This window comes from Magnolia sinica, chromosome 14, assembly GCF_029962835.1.
Source record: "Magnolia sinica isolate HGM2019 chromosome 14, MsV1, whole genome shotgun sequence".
Lineage (NCBI taxonomy): Eukaryota > Viridiplantae > Streptophyta > Magnoliopsida > Magnoliales > Magnoliaceae > Magnolia > Magnolia sinica.
This window is the reverse complement of record NC_080586.1, coordinates 27570130-27596028: the sequence shown is the minus strand read 5'-3', so window position 1 is coordinate 27596028 and position 25899 is coordinate 27570130. Positions and strand designations below refer to the sequence as shown.

Below are 25899 nucleotides of genomic sequence, written 5' to 3'. Positions count from 1 at the left end.
TCTGTACAAAGACTCGAGTACCACCTCAGGAAGAAAGATCTAAAGACTGTATTCTATAGTAATTTAAACGGAAATTAATTAAGTACTAAACTGAATTAATCGATGGATTTAGCTCAGACCACCATTTGCACAAACATCAAGACCCAAAACCATCAATACCATTGACACAACACTACTTAAAAACCTAGGAGAAATCCCATGAGTCTGCTACTCTCGGAAGTATATTGAAACTCCGTATTGGACTTGGACCGCACATTGAAAGTCCGATGACCGCGAAACTATAGGATTATTTCCATCCTACTGGGCTTGACGACCTTCACGAGAATCGAGCCTAGATAGTGTCTAAAAACGCACAACTTAAGCCCTGAGTGAAGCATGTGAGAAATGCGAATACCTTTAGAAAATGTATTGAAACTTAAGTAAATTGAGTCGTTTACTCACATGTGAAATTAAGAAATTCAGACCGTCAGTTTCTGACCAAACTTCACCCATGGAAAAAGAAAATTTCGCTACACGAATCCATATACTTGTGGCCCCGATCGAGTAAGTATGACCTTTGATCTGACATAGGTCTTCCACGGTCGATCGGCCTATCCAATCGCACCGAAACTACATCCTGGCTTAGATCCATTATCAGGGAACCTACCCTATGACATAGATGATAAATGGACCTTCCTTTGAGCCCTGTTTGCCAAAAACAGTCACCCATTGGATGGAAACTAAGTATATTATGGCCCTTGGCCATTTACATCAGTTCTAGGCCTATATAGCCCTTAAATCACCTCATTTTTATTCCATACGAATATCTCTAACCCTATGAGAGAGAAGAGAGAAGAGAAGAGAAAAGAGTAAGGAGAAAAGAAAAAGTTTGGGAGATCGTTGTTGTGATTCTTCCCCACGACTCCACACACTGAATCGCCTTCCTGTTATGCTACACGATCCGTTTCAGCTACGATCTGCGTAAGGAAACCTAGCCCTAATCTTGATTTAGAGATCCGGATAGCGTAATTGATGAACTAGCTAACCTATTTCATTGTTTAGGTGTCCGACGTTCCGTTTTCGGGAACGTAGTGTTTAAACCTAGTCCGAATCGAGTATTCCGACGAAAGGTGCGGACCGTAAACGTTTAGGTTATGATTTTCAATGCTTTCAATGTTAGCTAATGATTTGTGTCTGACTTGACTGCTGTCATATTGCCTTAGATACGACGTTTTTGTTATATTATACATGTGTGAACTATGTTGAATACAAAATGCATCCCATGTGTGTGTTGAAATATTTGAAATCCTGATTTGTGCTTGCCGTGACTGTTAATCTAGGATTCATATTTGTCGTATGCATGACGATCTTTTTGTGTAAGGAATTGCCATAATATATGTCATAACTAATTTAGTCTATGTACTTGGTGAAGTGTAACTTAGGCGTTTGATGAAATGTCTGAATGAGAAAATGTTAATGAATTGTATTTATTACAGGTATTAAGATAGGATTCTCAATCACCTTAATCATGTGCATAGCTTTTTTCTCGTAACCACAATTGCCGCTACGCGATTTATGGATAAAATACAAGCGTCTGGTAACATGTTCGATGTGCTCGATGAACTGCTCAAATGAGAATTTTCTCTTGGATTGTTTGTTAAATACTGAATTGGTTATTCCGTGTACTTGATTGCTGCATCTGAGTAAGATTGGGGCTACGACCTAGCCCAGGCAATCGGTAACAATCTATGTACAGGTGATTGGATTAGTCTCGCCACATTGGGTAACTTGACAAATCCAAGTCGCACGACGATTATTGACAGTGGTTAGGACACAAGGGGTGCTTATGCACTTCATGTCGATTAACTCAACGTGTGCTCGTACCAATCGAACTTACCAAACAAACCGATTAACCTAATATGTGTTTACCATGTATAGACATCATTGCTTGAATCTAAGGTACCACTTACCAATGTAAAAGTCCGTTTCAACCACGGTACCACGATCCGCTAAAACTCATAAGCCGAGCATGGTGGTATGGGACACCGTGGTCGAGCTGTCGACCTACACTGGGGTGACGAACCTCCCCGTAGTGATCAGTGAGAAGCCTAAACTCGTAAGCTGGGTATGGTGGTATGGGACAATATGTTCGAGCTATCGGCCTATGCTGAGGTGACAAGCCTCCCGTAGTAACCGTAAGTATAAACAATGAATTTGTCTATCGACTGCTTTTCATTAGGGGTGATGCCCTACAACTTGCCTATCATATATGATTAACTAGGATTGACAACCCTGGATGGATCCTTTGGCTTGGGTAAATGATATTAAAGGGGGTACCTTAGCTTCCTAAATATGCTGTATGAATGAGCCTAATTAATTACTCGGCTAATACGACCATGCACCGCATTGCATATGCTTTGGCGAGGAAGGTGCACTTTAGGGAGGTTGTCATGCGCGAATTTGGTTGTCGGAGTCGCTTGTGAGGGAGCTTTGTGCGAGGGCATGCATCATTACTACATTCCATCCCTGCATTAATAAGAGTAGTTAGGAAATAATTGTTGTATTACTTTATCATTACTACTTGATTGACTTGATAACATGTTAACCTTTACCTTATAGTACCACTGAGTTGATCACTCACTCCTACTCTGGGACAGTGTTCTAAAACACCAACCAGACTCTATTGTAGATGCAGGTGATGACAAACCTATGCAGCGGAGTTGGACTTCATAAATGATAAGGAAGAATTTTCCTATGTTCGGCTCTCAAGCAGGTCTATGTAGACCTCGTGCTGATTTGACGGGATTCAGGGACACACGGATTAGCTGGACACTCCACATTTTGATATTTTCTTTATTTTGAAATAACACATGTGTAATTTCAGCCCGGTTACATAATCATACTCCGGAGATTGTGAAACACTTACCTATTTGTATACATATGTTTCAGTCTTCCGCTTACTTGATTTAATTGTATCTGGAATATGCTATGTTGTTTTAGTATAATCCTACTCATGTTTAACTCACTAATATGGACAAAATCATAACATCATTATTTATGTTGCATAAGTGATGTGTTGGATCTCAGGAGTGGAGCTTTGTTCGACCCTCGAAATCCGGTGCGTTACGGTGGTGGACACCTCGGGCGTCCTCTTCGGTGAAGGTCAACTCGTAGGAGGCTACTTTTTGTTCCTTTGGAGGCTTGCTGGTGATGTGGATTTGATGTTCCTAGCTATTGTGGTCGATACTTTGAGCATGAGCTCTACATGCTCAGTTCGAATCTCCTCCTCCAGCAGGTCAGCCAAAGATGGCGCGGATTTCTCTACTAGCCTCTTTATTATTGATCGGCTGCTCATTTTTCCGATATGACCATTCTTCCCTCCTATTAACATGTTCTCATAAATGCCCGTCACGGATGAGGGCCTCGATTTCTTCTTTGAAGTCGAAGCAGTCGCTAGTGGAGTGGCCCTGGTCTCGATGGAAGTGGTAGTACTTCCATTTGTCTTGCTTGTCGGTGTCAGTCTTGATCCAGTTCGGCCATCTAAGGATCCATTTGTCTCAAACTTCCATGAGAACATACTCAGGCGTTGGGTTGAGGGGGGTGTAAGAGATTAATCTTCTCTCGAGTCGTCTACTCGGATGCTGCCCTCTAGTCGAATTGTCATCCTTTCTCTACTTGTTGCTGGGGGACCAATGCCTGTTCTTCCTTGGGTCGCTTCTCTTTGGTCAAGCTTCCCTTGTTCTGAGTGGCTTTTCATGAGCTAAAAAGCTCCTCGGCATTTGAGTATTTTTTAGCTCGATTGAGGAAATCGGTCAATGTTGTCGGCGGGTTCTTGTCGAAAGAGAAGAGGAACTTTCCCTCCCATAGGCCAGTCATCATGGTGGCCAGGGCAATCTGATCTGAATAGCCTTCCACCCGCATTGCTTCCAGGTTAAAGTGCTTGATGTTGTCTTTCAGTAGTTTGTCTTCTTTCTAGAAGATGGTGAGGAGATGAGTTATCATTTTGAGCCTTTCCTTTCCCCCGATAAAGTTAGTGATAAAGGCTTTGCTGAGCTATGTGAACGAGCTAATGGACTATGGCTTTAATTTTCGAAACTACTTCTGAGTCACTCCTGTTAGAGTTAAGGAGAATGCCCCGCACATAACCACAGTCGACATGCTATGAAGCTCCATCCATACCCTAAAATATTCCAGGTGCTCAGCAGGATCAGTGGTTTTGAAATAAGGAGCGATCTGAGGCATCCAAAATCTGGGTGGGAGTTGAGCATACATGATGTCAGCGATGAACGATGACTTAATTTCCTCCAACATGGCCTCTATTGAGGTCTGAGCATGTATGCGGTAGGCCTGCCGCATGTTGCCGATCCGACCTCGTAGTTTGCTAAGCTCGGCCTCCCAAGGGTCCTCGTTCTCGACTACTGTTTTAACCTCAACCTCGAGAGCTTTGTCACGCCTCTTTTTCTCTAACCCATGGCGTAAGTCGAAGGTAGCCAGCGCAGCAGTGCCCGAAGCGTGGGAGGGTGCTCGCCTTAGTGTTTCGTCGACTTATTTGTTCCTTCAGGAGCCAATGGGTGCTTGAGATGGTGCAAAAACTTTCATAAGTGCTCAAGCAACAACTTCCTTAGCCCTCTGGTCGAGGGGATGGATTTGTCGTTCCAGCATTCACCTTATCTGATCAATATTCCTAGTTAGGGCTTCAACTTGATGTTTAAGAGAGACGAGCCAACCTCCCCAATTCCGGGACCACTGCGCTTGGCCTACGGGTGCATAATCAGCCTGAGGTTGGGAAGATGAGTCCTAGTGATCCAAAGACTACTCTGGCGGTATAGGGCTGGGCACAACAGTGGTGGTCTGAGCTTTCTTTCTCCCTTTTATCATTGTCGAATCCTGTGGGTGCTGAGAATGGCTTCTGATGTCATTCCCACAAACGGCGCCAAACCATTGATGCATAAATCTAGTTAACCTTTCTTGATCCTTCGAATATCATCACATAGAGAAGACAAAGGAGAGCTTGGCAGCAGCAGGGGATCCATCGATGCCTAAGTTAGGTAGGGAATCTGAGTCTAGTGGGGAACAAGGTTTTTGGGTTGAAGATTGTGCGTACCTTTTACCATTAGAGGTACTCCTATTTATATGTGAGGAGAGGCGGTGGCGTAGAGGGATATCCCCCGTTTAGTAGGAATGCATTGTAATGGGATTCAGATCCCGAAAGGGATTTGTTTCCAAATATGCTATGGACATCTCCCGAGATCCTCGATTGAGATCCTGGGGAGATCCGTGTTGCAATCGCTTTCCGAGATCCTTGTCTGGGATTTCGGGTAGAGTCGGGTGGGGCTAGGTCGGAACTAGCAAAAGTGAGTTGTGTCGAGGTGGAGAGTCTGAGGTGACTCACATGATTGTTCCAAAGAGTGATTTGCCAACCTAAATATTATGGTGGATTGTTGTCGAGCTTTCCTTCATTGAATGGCAGGTCGACCTGTCAACCTTCTTTTGTCTGAGTGCTTAAACTGAGCTGCTTCCTGCGGGCCAAGCTCGAGGAGAATCTCTATCCCAGCAACAAGTTGGCGTTCTCTTGTCATCGAGGATCTCTTAATCATAACGAGTATTGACCGACCTTATTTCATGCACAAGCGTCCGACCTGACCTTATCTATTTGGTCAGTGCATTTTTACCCATAACAAAACTAATGATTAAGTATTGTTAATAAATGCATCGGAAAAGAAGGAAAAAGTGTTCCCATGATGGAATTGACTGTGGTGTTTATGTGCAATCTACCCCAACCATTATGTGTGTAACTCCATGTTAGGCGTGGGATTCAAAAATTAGCCCCATATGTGATTGAGGTGGACCATGTAGTTAGAAAAATTGTACAGGTCAAAGCTCACCCTTCAAACCGTTTCCCTTGGCGCGGGCCATCTAAATCACTAATGACCTTGGTTTTTTTTTTTTTTTTTTTGGCCCCAAGACTATGTTTTAGTGCAGCATCCAATGGTTAAAGTAGATTTAATATAACAGTTACAAGTTACAGTGAGCCCTGTAAAAATTGAGGGTAGACATTTCTCTCCTAACAGTTTTCATTGTTATGACCCACTTGAATCACAAGTCAACCTCATTTTTTGGATATAGGCCTAAATGGGATTACACATCTAATTGTCATTATGACTCTCACGTACACATATGGTAGACCCCGTCAAATATCAAGAAAGGGCGTTCGTAAAACTGAATGGAAAAAATTAGGTCGTGAGTCCAACTAGATGGAATATAGGTTAAGTTACTACTAGAGACAACATCCAACTCGTGTAATAGGTTAACCCCATCATGATCATGGCCTTTCGAGAAACTCATAAACAACCCCTCATTGAGTAGACGATACTTTTGTTTCACCGTTTACCAATGTATGTACGATTTGTTTATATGGTATGCCCCGTTTAAGTCTAGATAAGACTGAACATTACACTAGGTCATCCTTACTTTGGGGTCAATCTGCTGGAATGGCTTAGATATCACACTCACTTAATAATTTGAAAGTTACGTATGTGTCCCATAGCCTGTAGGTCAACAGGTTGGACTAAAGATCTACTTTTTGGAGAATAAATGGATGGTCCTTTGATAGACAATGCCCAAGCCTTAATTTTTGAAGGGTCCACCCCGATGGGTATTTGAGATCCATATCAACCGTTAGATGTGTAATCCCCATTTTAAGCTCAGATAAAATAAATGAAGATGTCCTATGATTCAAGTGAATCACAACAATGGAAAGGATCGGGAGAGAGACTGTCAGTCCTTGAATGTTATATGGCCACCCTGATTATTGCATTGAATCCACTCTAACTATTATATGTCACACTAAAACATAGTACTGGGGCTAAAAATCAAACTCATATTTATTCGGGTGGGCTACGTCAAGAGAAATAGTTTGTAAAATAAGCTTTAACTTGTGTATTGTTTCTAACTGTGTAGTCCACCTCAATCATAATAAGGTTGATTTTTTTTTCTTTCTTTTTGTTGACTTCTCCACCTAACATGGAGTAATACACATGGTGATCACAATTGATTGCACGTAAACAACACAATGGGGTCCACTCAAGCCAATGACCTCTTTTTCTTTTCCCCTTTCCATTTATTGACAGTAATTATCTATTTATTTCTATGCTGTTGAACTTAAGGTACTCAAGCCAATGACCTCTTTTCCTTTTCCCCTTTCCATTTATTGACAGTAATTATTTATTTATTTCTATGCTGTTGAACTTAAGGTATGGTCTAATTACAGATTGGATGGGATTGGATGGTATTAGAGTGGATTGCACGGATTTAAAGGTAATGATAGCTGGCCAGTGCATTGGTGCAAGATCTATGGGATTGCTATATCCAGTCTGTTTGGCACGCCCAACCAATCCCGGGATTAAACCTTCCAATCCCTTTCAATCCCTCAAGCCAAACACATCCCAGGCAATTTTGAAGGGATTAGGGTGGATTGGATAGGATTCAAAGGTAATGATGGTGATGTCAGTGGATTGTCTTAAGATCCATGGGATTGCTATATCCCAGGATCAGGATCCTGTGTCTGTTTGGCACTCTGGGCCAATCCCGGGATCTATCTTCCAATCCCTTCCAATCTCATCCAATCTGCCCGGCCAAAGAGGCAGTTAGATTTTAGATTGTTTCACACTTTCCTTGACATCGAGTAGCCTTGCCTAAGCATCATACCTCAAAAAAGGGCCAGGCCCTCATAGCCTAACACCAAGACCCAGGGATAAGGAGTTAGTGATAGCCTAGGACCAACGCTAGCCCATTTTGACCCTTACGTAAAATATTCACTCGTTCAAAATATCAGTAGATAATATAATGGAAATACAGATGCTTTACATCCAAGATAATTTTATGAATGGTCAGGAATACCTATCTTTGTTTGGTAATATAAAAAAATAATTAAACAGCGGAAATAAAAGGAATAAATGATCTAAAATTCTAACAATAATCATCATAATTGAGAAAATCATAAAGGAAACATGCAATGGAGCGGGCCATCACTACAATCATGGAGTATGGAATTCAATTACTACTTAGGTTGGATCCGGCGAGGATGAGACCTCCCGATCTTGCATGGTCACACCCACTCGATCAATGAAGATCACTAGTCCGAAGAACCAAGAAGTTTCTCTGATTAGGGATTTGAGAATTTGTGGATTTAGGTTTTTGATCGGTTCTCAATTTTTTGATCGAAGAGTAATTATCCAAAACTGTAAAATAGAAGGAAGAAAGTTATTACCTTGAGGAAGTTGGAGGGGCACAGAAGAAATTAGAAGAAGAAGATCAAGGGGAGAGAAGAAGCACCATTAGAGAGAAGAGAGGAAGGAGCAACCAAAGGGGATGGTTTACATCCAAGATAATTTTATGAATGGTCAGGAATACCTATCTTTGTTTGGTAATATAAAAAAATATAACCCTAATTAATTATGACCGTTGATAGGGTGGAACGGTGGAAAAGGATTAAAGCAATCGACGTCAATTAACTGCAATAAACATCCGATGATGAAGAATACAGAAAAATAACTCCACTTCGCTCTATCCGTTGGAAGAAAGCGCTCCGAACTGTTATTATTCTACAAGCAAAAAATCCATAGTTGCGGACTACACTTATTGAATAAACCGAGGGCTACCATTCCACTTGACTTCCCCTGAAAAATATAAAACAGACGGATTTTTATGCGGCTTGAGTGCATCTACCAGCACGATGCCACGTGGCATCCCATATGCTTTACTTTCCTTTCTCTTACACCTGAAAGCGCGTTCGTCGTTGCCCTATATAATCTCTTCTTTCTCCGCCCATTTTCCTTCACTACCATCATCTGCAGGATACTTTCCTTGTATCTCTTTAACCTTTCGGAAATCTTTGAATTTTCTAATTTTCATTTCATCTTCGAATTTCAAATCCCTGTAGCCTTCTTTGTTTTTTTTCTTCCTTCTCTGCTCTCTCTGACCTTATTTGTATATCTCTCCTTTTCTTTCCCTTGATTTTTCGTGAAATTTCAGATTCGCTTCCTTGAGATTTCCGTTGTTTTTTTTTGGTGAGCTTTGGGGAAATTAGGACTTTTTCTGAGATGGAGGTTTCAGTTGTCGGATCTTCCCAAACGATAGTTGGGAAAACAGAATCTCCGTTTCGGAATCTCGGTTTCTCTAAATCGAAGCAGATCCCCTTTAGATCGAGTCGAATCGGTTTCGATCCGATGAGGAATTGTAGAAGGGCTTCGATTCGAGTTGCTTTGAAAGCGATCCGATCTGAGATGTGTAGATCGGCGACGGTTGCTGGCAAGAAAGCCACGGGGAAAATATTGCGAGAAAAATCGGTAAGTTTCTTTGTCATGTAAATCTTCGTAGCGATTTTTTTTAATGAAAATTGCTTATCTTTTCCTCTCCAGTCAAATTCACATCGGAGCTGTGTTTTGGATTAGTTTGCTGAGCTTCTTGGGTTATTTCGTATTTATTTTTGGAGGGGAAATAACTGTATCCCGCAGGACCACCTGGATATGTGGTGGCGCTCAATCTCGTAGTGGGATTACCGTGGATGAGCACTACCGGAAAAAATTGCCAACCGATTGGGTGATCTAACCGTCCATTAGCATGCTACTGTAATCAGTGATTAAGCTTTTCAGGTCAGTTTAATTTTCTGCTATGACGATCATCTACGGTTGGAACACCCAATGAACGGCTGTGATCGGAAGTTGGAGGTTTCTCTTAACAAAGAATCCGGCGGTGGTTGCAATGATAATTTACTTTCTAAGATGTCTTTTTGTACAGCGCTGCTTCGGTTTTCTCCGAAAAGAAAATATTGCCGAACGTCACTACCTTTTAAGTCGTGGTGCCGCACGTCAATCTACACCGTCCAAATTTTATGGCCCTTTTTGGATAGAAGGTAGCTCAAAAATCAGGTTGGGAACGGTCCGAATTCAATAAGAAAAAGTGGCAAAAATCAATTCATCAATATAAATTTTAGGATATGCTCCTTCCACAGTTGAGACCATGATTTGGATGGTCTCGATTGGTGCGATGAGACACCACGGGTTTGAACATGGTGTAGAACTGGGAAATGGATTGGCTGACCTGGCTGGTGTGTCCCACCACGAGGTATGTGTTATATCCAGACCGTCCGTCCATTTGGCTGTCTCGTTATAAGGCTAAAGCCAAAAAATTAAGAGATCGAAAGATTAAAGAGGACCACACTGCAAAAGGCAGTGGGTGATTGAACCTATACCATTAAAACCATTTTGGGGTCACAGATGTTTTGGATCAATATGCTATTTGTTTTTTCTTTTCATCCAGGTCTGTGCTACCTATATGAACGGTTTGGATGGAAAATAAACGTTATGGTAGGCCCTACCAATATTTTAACGGTGAGCATCATTGTCCCACTGATATTTACAGTGTGGTCCTGAAGCTTTGAATATGATTTATTTTTGGGCTCGTGCTTTAAAATGTGGTCCACTTAAGTTTTTTTTATATGACTCCCGATATTGATGAACTATATGGATATAAAAAATACGTTGTGGAACCGTTCTCCTTGGAACCGTTCATACAGCCCGGAGCTCGAGGAGCGTCAGCGCTCTTCCTGCCAATCCGCTTCCGTTGGACTCGAACCGTATTCTAATCCCAATATTTATGTCACAGCGTTATATATTTTTTTAATACAGTTTTTACATTTCGTAATATAAAATTCCCTGGATTTGTTTATGACGCGCTTATCCGTGTACTGGTTTGGATAACAATAGAGGTTCGCCAATCAAGGTGAGCGTGGACGGTACGCCACGACAAGCCACCACGTGCTACCGTGGCAGACCGGTGCAAAATCCAACTGTCCATCAGATGGGTCTGACTCTCAGTGTTTTCAACCAAAATTCAGTTATCCATTCATTAAGTAGGCCACTATTTTAGAAGAATCCCGTGGGCACTTGATTAATGGATTGACTTGTTTCTTGCGCATGGTCTATATTCTCCAGCTGGGTGATTCAAATGGAAGCGGATTGCGTACTGAGTAACTCAGTACAATTGGCGTACTGAGTAAACTTTGTAAGGTTCATCATGATTTATGTATTTTATCCACTTGGTTCATCCATTTTGTGGGATAATTTTAGAATTATAGATCAAAAATGAAATATATCCAACGCTCAAATGGGCCACACCACAGGAAACAATGTGAATTGAAGATCTATCGTTGAAAAATTCTTAGGAGCCACAAAAGTTTTGGATCAAGCTTATTTTTATGTTTTCCCTTCATCCATGTCTGTAAGATTGTTTGAACAGTTTGGATGACAAATAAACATCACTGTGGGGCCTAACAAGGTTTCAACGGTGGAAATCATTATTCCCACTGTTTCTTGTAGTATGATATGCTTGATCTTTGGATATTCTTCAATTTTTGTCTCAACGCCTTAAATTATATGGAAAAACGGATGGACGGCGTGGATAGACTAAATACATTCACGGTGGGGCCAACTGAGTTTACTCAGTACGATAAGAGCGTACTGAGTTACTCAGTACGCAATCCGATTTCGATTCAAATCATCCATTTGGTCTTTTGACCCACCCGATGGCGTACGACAAGCGGTACGTGTGGCAGAATCCCTCGGATGCTGGATTAGCTACTGAAACGTCGAGTAGCGAGACTCGCTACTGAAGTTGCGTGGCCCCACCATGAAATATGTTTTGTATCTACACCGTCCATACATTCGTAGAGATTATTTTAGGGCATAAGCCAAAGAATGAGCCAGATCCAAAGTTAGGTGGACCCCACCAAAAGAAAACAGACCATTGAAACCTTTTAACGTCCACCATGATGTTTATTTGAGATTCAGTCTGTTGATAAGTTAACGCAGACATGAAAGAAGGGAAAACACATATATCAGCATGATCGAAAACATATGTGGCCCTTGGAAGTTTTCTGTGGTGGGTCCACTCGAGCTTTGGATTTGAATCATGTTTTTTTGGCTCGTGCACTAAAATTGGTGGCGTCACTTCAATAGCGAGTTTCCAAATAGCTAATCCGCGTCCGCCTCCGTGCTTCCTATCTACGGATTCACCTGCGTATAACTGTGTGGGTCCCACCTTGTTTTCCATCCAACCCGCACATTAAGCGAGCCCTATCAGGCCTGCCTATCTAATCGTTACGCGGACCACGCCACACCATATAAAACAATAGGCAACTACCCAAAACTCTCCAAATCCACGTGGTGGCCAACCGATGGTTGGATCGACATGATTTTTTGGTCGTCCGACCTGGACAGTGGAGCCAACCCTCTGGTCTTAGACGGGTTGGAAGTCATACACGCAAACGGTGGGCTGGGATCACCATGAGATGATCCTAGCCGTTTGATTTCATCCCTTCAAAAGTCGATGATTTGCTTATGGATGTCCTTTTGCAGGTCGCCACCCGGATGGTTAAGATATGCAAGCCATTCGTCAGTAGCGGCCCCACACTGAACATTCCATGCGCCATAAAATTAGGTGGCGCATGATGTTCCCTCTTCAACAACATCTCACACATGTATGCCCCTTTGGCACGTGTGGCGTGAACTTGTAGCACGTGCACAGAAAGAATTTGAATGCACTCATCACCACTCGCACAGATTTGTCTGCTGTGATGGGTGTGAACCGCCGCCTGACAGCTGCTGTCCAACTCATGCAAGTGGAGGACCCCACGGAGCATATCAGACGTTTAGTCATCTCAGGTGAGCCAGATCAAGATCAAGGGAAGCATGTGGTATGACACCGATGCATTGTGCAGTGACAGGCTGCACCCACATGTTAGATAGAGCCAAGTGTTCGCTTCTTTATGCTGCCACGTGTCAAATAACAAAATTTTAAATGCAAAAGGGTAATCTTTCTACAACCAAAGGTCCAAAAGCCTCATCAATAGGGCAAACACTTTACTTATCTAAGTTCCTGTTTGGCTTTCGGTCCAGCCCAGGCTTGTTTCTTATGAATTAGTAACGATTTTTTAATAAATTCATGGGTCATTTCTCGATATGAATATGACAAGTACTAGAGTTGGGCATTGAGTCGAGTCGGACTGAGTTGGGACTGATCGGGGCTGATCCAATTCGATCCAATTTTAAAATAAGCCTAACTCGAACTTGACCCGACTCAGTACCGAGTCCAGCATACCTGACCCGATCTGAGTCCGGGTCTGGCCTGGACTAGCGGGACCGAGTCCGACCCAGTCACAATTACTGAGTCGGGTTGAATTCACAACTCAAAACCTATATTCACTTGACAGAATTGCAACCTCTTCATCAGCTGCACGGCATTTCAAATCTGAAACATCAAATTTGGGTTTTCTTTAACATATATGAACAAATCTAGTTTCGGATCAAGTTGAGTCAGAACCGAGTTAGATTTCAGGTCAAGTTGAGTTACTGGGTGACTCAAACTCAACTCGGTTTGAGTTCGGATTGGACTAAGTCAACTTGATTTGAATCGACTCACCCACTCGGTTTAGATCGAGTCGGATCTAAACGAGTCGCATGAGTAGTTTACTCGTCCCCAGCTCGATCCATTCAATTAGTAAAGTGCCGGGCCATAATGGCCACCTTCGTTATTGTAACAACCAGCGCATAAATGTCCCACATGTCAAGTCTGTATGACATCCAATCCATCCAAAAGGTTAGACTCACCGTGAAAATCACCTAGTGCAAAAATAGAACTGATCCATTTACCAGGTGGGCCATGCCATAGAAAACAACAGACAACCGCCAATCTGATTTAAAGTACAAAGGTGGTAGCTCAACTGATGAGTGGATCACTCTGACTTTTAGATTAGGTGATCTTCACGGTGGGGCCAAAATTTTGGAGGGGTTGGATATCATACAAGCTTGCCTTGTCATGTCAAGATGTATTTGCATGTGAGACCTCATTTTAATAATTCTCAAGATTAACAAGAGCTACAAACCAGTACTCTTGTCTGTTAACTTGTTGCTACGTGAGTTAGGTTTTTGGGGTCCACTGATAATTGACAAAGATCATCTGATAAAAGGATTAAATCGATTTTAAGAACCTTTTCAATCCATTTTTGGATGACCTTATTTATATGTCTTTGATTATCTGATCATGGTTATTTTGTAGAGCATGCCCAATCTAACAGTGCATTCCATCCTATCAGACTTTCTTTGTTGATCATTGGTGGGCCCAGTTGGGTCCCACTTAAGAATCTGCACGTCGATCATAAATTTGGAGTTTGTAGATAGTATTGAGATAATAATTGTGGAAGTCAATCTACTTGTGATGATGTGCAGGACAATCGAGTTCATTTATTCGTTGGGCTCCCTCTAGACTGCCATAACCTACAACACACGAGGGCCATTGCAGCAGGACTCAAGGCACTGAAGCTCCTTGGTGTGGAAGGCGTGGATCTCCCAATCTGGTGGGGCATTGTGGAGAAAGACACCCCAGGAAAATATGAGTGGTCTAACTATCTAGCACTCGCCGAAATGGTCAGAGATGCGGGCCTCAAGCTTCATGTGTCCATCTGCTTCCACGCATCGTCCAAAGATCCTGCGGTTCCACTCCCACAATGGGTATCTCAGGTCGGTGAGGCCCAGCCTGATATCTTCTTTACAGATCGATCAGGAAGGCGTTTCAGGGAGTGTTTGTCGTTGGGAGTAGATGATCTTCCAGTGCTTGATGGAAAGACGCCAGTGCGAGTGTTTGAGGAGTTCTGCGAGAGCTTTAAGTCTTCCTTCTCTGCTTTTATGGGCTCCACCATTACTGTAAGCATACGAGCTCCCCTTAGTTTTTATTGTTTTTAGGGTTTTTTTTTCTTTTTCCCTACACCTAAAAGGGTATTTTCGTCGTGTTGGAAAGAGGAATGTTAATAAAAACAAGTATATCAGTTGCATCCTCTTGCAGACATGAACAATGATAGGGACTGTTGGACTGGTGGGTCACCTTCTACAGAGTCTGTAGGCTAATAGGGTGGTTGTCTTTGTGATTTTGACTTGCTCTGTTCGAGCAAAACTCACCTTTTCCATATGTTAATTTAATGGCTAGTGCAGTCCGATCCCCCTTGATTTTTTTGGGGGGTATGGCTATCTACGTGGTGTTCCAACAAATCAACAGCCCTGTGTATCATGAATACAATGACGTGTTTTCCATACCCACGCATCACGGTACTCCCGTTATGGGAGCACAGCATAGCATTGGTCATGGTGATGGACAATGCACCTTGATCGATCAATAGCTAAGAATAGTGGCTTTAGCAGCTGCCCTGAACGAATGAGACAGATGGATGAATCATGTGATCATCGCTCAAGATGGAATCCTGATGGGAATTCAGAAGCAGCCTGCTTTGACGTTTTAGGAGGTTGTGGCATCAAGGTGTGGCCCCCATTCCTGTCAGCATAGAATCTGGACTGATGGTGATGGGGCTCACCAATAGAACTTCCTCAATGTTTCGTGCAACTAGGAATTTGTGATGATTGGTGTCAAACACACAGGAAGATCCATGATGGGTGAATCTCATTGTTGTTCATTTCATGATTGAACAGTGATCAAATGTTGGCCAATATACCAGAAGATGATCCTGTTATCGGACAACCATAGCAAAACTTGGCTATTTATAAGTTCAATGATCTCTAACCATGATGGGATGGTGATAAACAGCTTCTCTTTGGACCTTTTTAGGACAATGGGTCAAATGGCACAACGCTTCTTATCACCATCCAAATTCACCCATGGTGAATTTTCACTATGGTGCCTCAACATAGATCATTTCACTATAAAACATACCTGATGTGCATGCTTGCGACTAAAACGCGGCTTTCTCTTTTGAATGACAAGTGGTTTAGCTTGTATATATTGCTCATAATTGGACTCTTTACAAATTTTCTTGTTATTGTGATTCTTCAGGACATCACAGTAGGCCTAGGGCCTGATGGCGAGCTCCGATACCCTTCATTTCAGCAAGCAACGGGCCATCAAAGTATGGGTGTCGGTGAATTCCAATGCTATGACAAACACCTGCTCAACCACCTCAAGCAACAGGCTTCATCAATCGGTCACAGCAACTGGGGCCTCTCTGGGCCCCACGACGCCCCTCAATACGACGGGTCCCCAGATTCCCACAACTTCATCAGAGAATCTGGAGGCTCATGGGACACTCCGTATGGTGAATTCTTCCTCTCCTGGTACTCTAACCAGCTCCTATCCCATGGCAACCGCCTCCTCTCGCTTGCCTCCTCGGTGTTTGCTGATTCCAACATAACAGTATCAGGCAAGGTCCCAGTCATGCACTCATATTACAGAACACGCTCCCACCCATCGGAGCTGACAGCCGGGTACTACAACACGGTTCACAGAGATGGTTATAACGCAGTTGCGGAGATGTTTGCAAGGAATCATTGTAAAATGATCATACCATCAATGGAGCTCTCCGACGAACACCAGCCCAATGGGCTAAGATCAAGCCCAGATTCTTTACTCTCACAGATCATGGCAGCATGTAAAATGCATGGGGTGGGGGTCACTGGAGAGAATTCTTCTAAATCTAGCATTCCAGGTGGATTTGACAAGATCAAGGAGCGGATTTTATCATCGTCGTCCGAGAATGTGATGGTGGATTCATTCATGTATCAAAGAATGGGTGCGTATTTCTTCTCCCCAGAGCACTTTCCAATGTTTACGAAATTCGTTAGGAGCCTCGACCAGGTTGAATTGCATTCAGATGACTTGCCCGACCTCAATGAGGAGGCAATGGTCTCTTCAATAACGACAGGTTCAGAACTAGTGAATGATTTACAGAGGCAGGCAGTGTAAGGAACTCAGTTCGCCGTTTCTGCCAACAAATGCAGCGCTGTGTAGTTAGATAAACACAGACGTTTTCCAGTTTTAGGACATGGGATTAAATCATGCTATGATTTGAAGCTACTTGCATATGCTGAGGGACTGGGATTATCATCAAAACATGATATGATGCAGGCGATACTGATGTTGTATATGATAATTAGCTTATATGTAGTGTTAGATTATTGTTCTCTATAGTTTCTCCAATGATTTTCTCATCCCATTTGACATGGGATGCTCGTAATTCTTTTATGTATCATGAAGTTTGGAAAATTAGTAGCATCACGGCTGCATGCGTCCATATCCCAATTTGCGCATCCTGCACCGTAAGCACAGTTTTTACCTTTCATAGTGACTGATCTGCTCCCATCTAATTTTGAGATGTGGTATAACTTATGCTGTCCACCAAGTCCTTGATTGCAGAACAAACACTGAATTGCAAGCTACGTTAGCCGTTCTTTTACATGTAACCAGAACGAACATATAGGGGGGGGGAAAGCCTGGCAATTGCAGGACTCATATTTTTACTAACCCTACCAACCCAAAATGTATGAACCCTCTAAAAGGGTTCCACTTGATGAGTTAAATGTTGAAAATTATAGAATAGAAAATATTCAAGTAAATAAATCTGCTTAAACTAAAACGTCACATATGTTAAGATGATTGTGAAAACAATACTCCCATCAATTTATAAGGTGTCTTCTTGTTGGACAAGGCACGGACTAAGTCATTTTCTTTGAGATAGTTCCCGCCCCTCAATAGAATATTCGGTGCAAAAGGTTTGCAGCTCTCTATCTTCATGACACAATTGCCCAACATATGAGACTTAACATCAAGAATATCTACTCCTTTATACGTCCACAGATAAGAAAAAGAAGAATTTTCAAAATGAGGGAGGAGATGATGTGTAAGACACGAGATGAAAATTATTTTTATTTTTTTTACAAATGCAAAAGAGAAAAAGAAACTCAGTCCCACTACGACACTGCTATACCATATGTACATGCCAAGCGTACATAAATATGGTTCATGCGTGTGAAGATAGCACTACATGTAGGGAAACGAAAGTAAAGGTACGTCACATCTAACCAACTAAAAAAATCAATCAAAATAAAATCAAACTCATCTTGACTCAAACAAAGGAATTGGCTCAAGCCTATCGTTAAGGCCATGTGCAATATCTCGATTCGTGGGCGCTCTAAAAATTTAGCTCAATTATTATATGAAGTGACCCTACTTCCAAGCTAACATAGGTGAATTTATCTAGGGTGTCTCTATAATAACTGTCACTCCACCTTAAAATAATGTAAATTTATTAAAGGATATACCCATCCTCGATTCATTGTAGAGATTCGTATTACATGCTTCATAAAGAGGGACCAAGAGAAATATTGTTTCCTCCTACATGTAATGCATTCGACTAAATATCACACAGAAACTGTTCTATTTTTATTTTTATTTTTTTCCATTCAACTTAATTCTTAAAATCTTCAGTTCTTAGGTTGGTTTGTTATTTTTTATGATTCATTTTTCTTCCCATCTCCTTCGATGTTTTTTAGACTTTTTCTATGCCCACGCCTTTAATTAAAGGATACGTTATATTCTCCTAAGTTCTTATAAAATATAAAGTAATTATATCATTCTTCAATAGTTATCTCACACAACCATGCCTTAGACGAATTTACCTGGATTTTTCATTATGACACTCATTGTTAGCCCTTCTTTTGGCAGTCGTGTTGTCGCAATGAGTGTATATAGTTGGTACTGGTTTCACCCAAAAGGGGTATTGTCTATCATAAGAGTTTTTATACATTTTGTCTCCTCGCTAGTTGATCTTAAGTAATCAATTCTGACTCCATTGTAAATTAGTTATACGCGTTTGTTTCTTTGTTTTCATGAGACGTCTCCACCAACCATGATGAAAAAATAACCACTAGTAGATTCGAAATCTTCAGTACCTAAATTCCAATTAGCATCACTATAACCTTCAATTACAGTAGTGGACCTCTTATAATGAAGACCAAAGTCTCAATTCCTTTTAAGATACCTTAAGACCCTATGAATAGCAATTTGGTGTTCATTACTCGACTCGTTAGAATATCTACTTAGTTTGCTCACGGCAAATGCAATATTAGGCCTAATACAATTCATAACATAAGCAACACTACTAATAACACTCGCATACTCTAACTAAGATACATTGTCTCTCGTATTTCGATCTAGCTTGTTATTAAGGTCAAAAGGTATACATGTAGATTTATATTCAAAATGATTATATTTTCTCTATATCTTTTTTATATAATAGGATTGAGTTGAAGTTATAAGTTTCATTTCAAATAATTTTAATCCCCTAAAATGACATTGGTCATTCCAAAGTCTTTCGAGTTAAATTGAAATGATTTAAAACATAAATAAATCATTTCATTGATGATCTTAAAATGTGTCAAAAATCAAAAGATTATGTACATATAGACAAACTAAGACTCTAAAATTTATAAACAATGTAAAATAAAAATATCATTTACCCTCATTAAACTTAAACCCACTAGACATCATGACTTGGTAAAACCTTCATGCCATTACATGTAAGTTTATTCAAGTTCATATAAGGATCTTAATAATCTTCGCACTTCATCTTTTTTACATGATCCTACAAACACTTCAGATTAAGTCTATAGACATCCCACCTAAAATAAGCATAAGCCACTTTTCGATATTCAGTTTGATTTCAATAAAATATCTCCTATTGACTTAGAAATCATTGAAAATCTAAAAGGGTTAAACGGAGAGCATCAACGGTATATCCTAGAGACAACCACTGGACCCGATTGGCCAGTGTCAAATCCAGTAAAGATTCGATTACCGCCACGCATCCAACTCCAGAATTCTGAGAACTCTCTATACATAGCAATTGATGTGTGAAAAAGAATAATATGAACTCTCTCTACCCAATGATCATTCTCTTTATTACTTAGTCTCCCCCAAATAATGCAATGTTAAGATTTAAAAATTTATATCTCCGAGATTAAAAATAGTATGTTCATTCTTATATGTAAAATGATCGTGATGTTACAAATAGTAAATTTCAATGTCAAATAATCTCCGATCAAGGTAATTTATATTTCATTGGAGAGGTGGTCAAATGATCTTACAAACAAACTTAGGTTTTCTCCAATCCAAGTTATGATGAAAAAAATCTTGCTCATTTACAAAACTGTGCATTATCAAGCCCCCAAAATCGTGGTAACTCAAGCCACATTTTTTACAAGTTACACGGGGCCTAGTTAAAGGAATTTCAGGCCTATTTAAAAGTTTATCAGATAAGCTTTCCAATAAACTTAAGATCACCAAAATTAGAATTATAGTGATGAAGATATGAGTATTTGGTCAAATTGCAAGTAGCCGGTTTCGTACACCAAATGACTATACTTTTAATAAGTCAAACGGAATCCGATCAAAGTGATTTCAGTCTCGTTAGAAAGCTTATCTAATGATCTTTCTAATGAATCCAAAATCACTAAAAACAAACAAAAAATGAAGAAAAAATAGACATTTGTATAATAGTAAAAAGAAAAAAGTCAAATACACACACACACACATTCCAATGCTCAGCTGCGGACCAGTTCTCGCGAGTTCTCATGAGAACTTTTGAGAACTTATCACACATGATATGAGCCCAACATATGAATAGTCCAAGTGATGCAACAACCCATAAAACTCCCCATAGCCCAACTTTTACCATGATCCAAAACTTTAGTGGGTCATGGCAAAAGAAAATAGTTTCCTCTCTTGATTTGCATTTCTCATTGTTATGACTCACCGTAGTTTCGGATCGAGCTAAAATTTTATCACAAGGGTTTCATGGGGTGCCGCATCACATGGACCGTTTGAATTTTGGGCCCATGACACATGTGCAATGGTGCGCACTTCATTAATGACTTCCAAATATCAAATTCGTCATTATCTTCTTTTGAGCTCTAAATTCATTCTTTTAAGCGCATATTTATTTTTAGGTCTAAAACCACCTCGCATGACAAAAATATATATAATTAAATCAAATTAACACTTAAATGCTCGGAAAACTAATACGATTGAAGGGTTAAATATGCAATATTTAAGTCTCAACATACACCAACCATAGGAATCACTTGAGTTAGAGAACCGTGAGATTTTCCGACCCTTAAGCGATTCTAAAGTTTCTAGTCGGCTGTAAATTTTAAGCTTTATTTTACTAATGGCAACTCCAAACCAAATGCATATTTACACCTAAGTCAATACCATACTCCAAATACACCAATAAATCAATATCAAAGCCAAAGAAGTGATGGCACCACTACACTCACGTAGGAGAGCGTTCACAAAGCTATGTGTATTTCTTCCTCTAGTTTACCATTTAGAAAGATAGTTTTAACATCCATTTGATGAATTAAAATGTTATATGTGAAAGCAATAGCAATTAAGATATGAATAGATATCATTTTTTACACAGAATAAATATGAAAGTAATTGATACCTTCTTTCTACTTGAACATTTTGGCTACTAACCTAGCTTTTCAATTTTCAATTTAATCACCAGTCCAACGTTTCTTCTTGAATATTCATTTACAAGCTTAAGGTTTTGTCACATGGGGTAAATTAATTAATTTTCATGTGTTATTATATTTGATAGACTCTATTTCATCATTGACCGCCTCTTTCCAAACGCTAACATTATGAGAAGACAGTCTCCTTAAATGTCACAAGGTCACCATTTAGTTGATATTGTAACATGCAGAAATTAAAACTATAGTCATTAGCAATCGTAGGTCGTTTGCTTCTCCTACACTCATTATCAGGATTAGATTCATATAAATCTAAAAGATCTAAGCTATAATGCTCAAAGATTTTCACGGAAGACAAATTCTCACTTGCCTAAACCCCACCATTTCTTAACGTATAAAGAAAAATATCTTCAAAATACTTTACATCTTTATACTCGGTTATAATATTTTGACGAATGCCTAAGATTCCATGTGCCTTATTAGAGGAACCATAACCTACAGGCACACATGAGGAAGTTATGACTCCTAATTTAGATCTTTTAGGGTCTGTTAATTAGTTGAACATAAGCAAAACAACTCTATACTCTAAGATAATTAAGGTTTCGTTTTTTGCCTTTCCACAGTTCATAAGAAATTATTTTTAATTTAACATAAGGCAGTCTATTAAGAACATAACATGCAAAATAAAGAGTTTCCCTAAAAGCCAAGAGGGAAACCAGAGCTAAGCAGCATAACATTTACTATATTAATTAAAGTTCTATTTTTTATTCTACTACCTCATTTTGTTGAGGATTATATAGGGCAAAACCCTTATGAATGATCCCATTAGATTTACAGAAGTCCTTAAAAATATATTCTCCACATTTGTCACTTCTAAGAGCTTTAATTTTTATGTTTCATTGATTTTTAACTTCAATTTTAAAAATTATGAACTCATAAAGTATTTCATCGTTAAATTTCACCAAATAAACATACATGCATTTAAAATAATAATCAATATAACTAATAAAGTAATTACTACATTTTCTTATAAGGATTTTTTTTTTTTTAAAATCACATATGTTAGAAGTAATAAATACTATCTTTTTCTCTTAGGTATATACCACTTACAAAGGCAACCTTTTAACTAAAAAAAAAAACAATTGCTTGAATCGCGCGCGCGCACACACACACCAAATGCTAAGTTGCACACTAGTTTCCACAAGTTCTCGTGAGAATTCATCATATCTGATGTGAGCCCAAAATCTGATTGGTCCACATGATGCAGCACCCCATGAAAACCCCAGGGGCCAACTTTTACTTTGATCGAAAACTTTGGTGGGCTATGACAAAAGATGCAGGTCTCTCTCTCTCTCTCTCTCTCTCTCTCTCTCTCTCTCTCTCTCTCTCTCTCTATATATATATATATATATATATATATACACACACACACACACACCCGGTCTCCTACGCACAGTACCGCAAGGAGTTTATATGCGAGTTTTCATGTAAGCCATATGATAAGGAGAACGGCTGGGATTTAGCTTCATTGAGAGAGAGAGTCTTCACAAAACAAGACTCTCTCTTACACTCATGGAGAGACTCTTCAAATTGCAAGCGGATTTCTCGCTAAAGCCTTTAACATGAAGATCCTACGCAAGGTTTCTGTGTGAGGCTCACTATAATGTTTGTGATAAATCCAACCCGTCCATCTATTTTTCAAAATCATTTTAGGACATGCAATCAAAAATGAGGAGGATCCAAAACTTAAATGGGTCAGATGAGAGGAAACGGTGGGGATTTAGTGACCACCATTGAAACATTCATATGACTACAAAAGTTTTGTATCGGTATAAGTTCCCGGTGTTTTCATTTCATCTCAGTGAAAATGAACTTATAAACGGTTTAGATGGAATATAAACATCCAGGTAGAGCCTAGGAAGGTTTCAATGGTAAGCATTCTTTTCTCACGTTTCATCTCGTATGGCCCACTTGAATTTTGGATCCTCCTCAATTTTAGTATAATGTCCTAAAATGATATCTAAAAATGAATGGACTGGTTGGATTTCACACAAACATCATAGTGGGCCCCACACAGAATCCTTGTGCAGGATTTTCATGGGAAAGGCTTTAGCAGGAAATCGCATCGCCTGGAATTAGGAAACGAATTGGCTACTCCCCTACCACCAGCCAATGGCGGGTGGTCAGTGCTATGTGGGCCCCACCATGATGTATGTGTTTCATCTATGTGTTGTCCATCTGTTTTTCTAGATCATTTATGGTATGAGACCAAAAATGGGGTATATCCCAATCTCAAGTGGACCACATTAGAGGAAACAATGTTGAATGGACATCGACCATTAAAAAAAAAGTTTTGGATCAAGTTTATCTTTGTTTTTTTCCCTTCATATGGGTCTACATGACCCAATCAACAGATTGGATGTCAAATAAACAGTACAGTGGGCCTTAGGATGATGTTATTGGTGGATATCCAATCAGTATTGGTTTCCTGTGGTGTGGTCCATCTGATATTTATATTCCTCTCATTTTTTTAAATCAAGCCCTAAAATGATCTTTAAAAATGGATGAACAGAATGGATGAAACACATACATCATGGTGGGGCCCACAGAGCACCGACCACCGGACTCTTATAGTACTGAGTAAACAAAGTTGGGCCATGTTGAATATATGTGGTCAATCTACCCCGTCCATCCATTTTTCCATCTAATTTAAGAGGTTGAGCCCAAAATTGATACATATCGAAAGATCAAGTGGATCATACCACTAGAAACAGTGAGGATATTGATTTCCACCGTTGAAACCTTTCTAGGCCCCACAGTGATGTTTATTTTTCATCCAACCTATTCATAAGATCAGACAGAGATGGATGAAGGGAAAAAACAAATATAAGCTTGATCCAAAACTCTCGTGGCCCTCCAAGAATTTTTCAACGGTAGACATTTAATTCAACTGTTTCTTGTGGTGTGGTCCATTTGAACATTGGATATACCTCATTTTTTGGTTTAAGTACTAAAATTATCTGTTAAAATGTATGGACGGAGTGGATAAATAAATAAATCATGGTGGACCTCACAGAGTTTACTTAGTACGCTAAGCCTAGTGTGTTACTCACCACTCTACAGAAGTGACGTCACCAAGTTCCGTGGACCCCACTATGATGTATGTGTTGTATCCACGACGTCCATCCATTTGGAGATATTATTTTAAGCCATGAGCCAGAGAATGAGGTAGATCCAAAGCTTTAGTGGACCCTACCACAAAAAAAGGTGAGAAGATTGATCCGTTGAAACCTTTCTAAGGCCCACCATGATGTTTTTTGAAATCCAACCTGTTCAAAAGTTAACAAAGACATTAAAGAAGGGAAAATACAAATATTAGCTTGATCGAAAACTTTTTGTGGAGGCATCTCTCCCCACTCTTTTCGCTTGATCGAACACTTTTTGTGGATGCGTCTCTCCCCACTCTTTTCTGTGGTGGGGTCCACTAGAGCTTTGGATGTGACTCACTCTTTGGATATTACCCTAAAATGATCTCTCCAGATGGATGGACGGCGTATATCATGGTGGGGCTACAAATTCAGTAGCAGTTTTGCTACTCAACGTGTCAGTAGATCCGCGACCAGACAAAGGTCTCTTGCGGTGGGAATTGGACCGCACCAAAGTATCCCATGGGATGGAGACCATTACTCTCTCTCTCTCTCTCTCTCTCTCTCTCTCTCTCTCTCTCTCTATATATATATATATATATATATATATATATACGGAAACGCTCACCTGCGAACCGGTTCGTACATACTTCATACGAACTTTTTTGAGAACCCACCATACGTGATGTGGATCCAAAATCTGAACCGTTCATGTGAAGAAGCACCTCGTGAAACCCCCAGGACCAAGTGTTACTTTGATTTAAAACTTTGATGGGTCATGAAAAATGAAAACAGTTTCCTCCCTTGATTTGCATTTCTCTTTGCTATGGCCCATCAGAATTTTAGATTAGGGTGAAAATTTATTCCCCAAGGTTTTATGGGATTCCGCATCACATGGACCGTTCAGATTAGACACCCATGACACGTGTGCAAAGGTGCGCACGTGCGTAGCGCTCACCTGCGAACCAGTTTCGTACCTATTACATACCAACTTTTTTGAGAACCCATCATACGTGATGTGGATCCAAAATCTGAACCGTTCATGTGAAGCATAACCTGGTGAAACCCCCTAGGACCAAGTTTTACTTTGATCTAGAACTTTGATGGGCCATGAAAAATTATAACAGTTTCCTCCCTTGATTTGCATTTCTATTTGCTATGGCCCACCAGAATTTTAGATCAGGGTGAAAATTTCTCACATGAGGTTTCATGGGATTCCGCATCAAATGGACTGTTCAGATTAGACACCCATGACACGTGTGCAAAGGTAAGCACGTGCGTAGGTGCGCAGGGGAGCATGGCTATATATATATATATATATATATATATATATATATATATATATATATATATATATATATATATATATATATATTCTCCCATTTATATATTGGAGATAAGGA

General features: G+C 40.2%; 1 protein-coding gene across 1 annotated transcript; it reads left to right on the top strand.

The window, feature by feature from the left end:
• Nucleotides 1-8796: 8796 nt before the first annotated feature.
• On the top strand, nt 8797-17110 carry LOC131226228 (inactive beta-amylase 9-like). The gene is made up of 3 exons (XM_058222007.1): nt 8797-9326; nt 14265-14738; nt 15877-17110. The coding sequence occupies exons 1-3, from the start codon at nt 9081-9083 to the stop codon at nt 16780-16782; spliced, it is 1626 nt and encodes a 541-aa protein (XP_058077990.1). The 5' UTR covers nt 8797-9080; the 3' UTR covers nt 16783-17110.
• The last annotated feature ends 8789 nt before the right edge of the window (nt 17111-25899 follow it).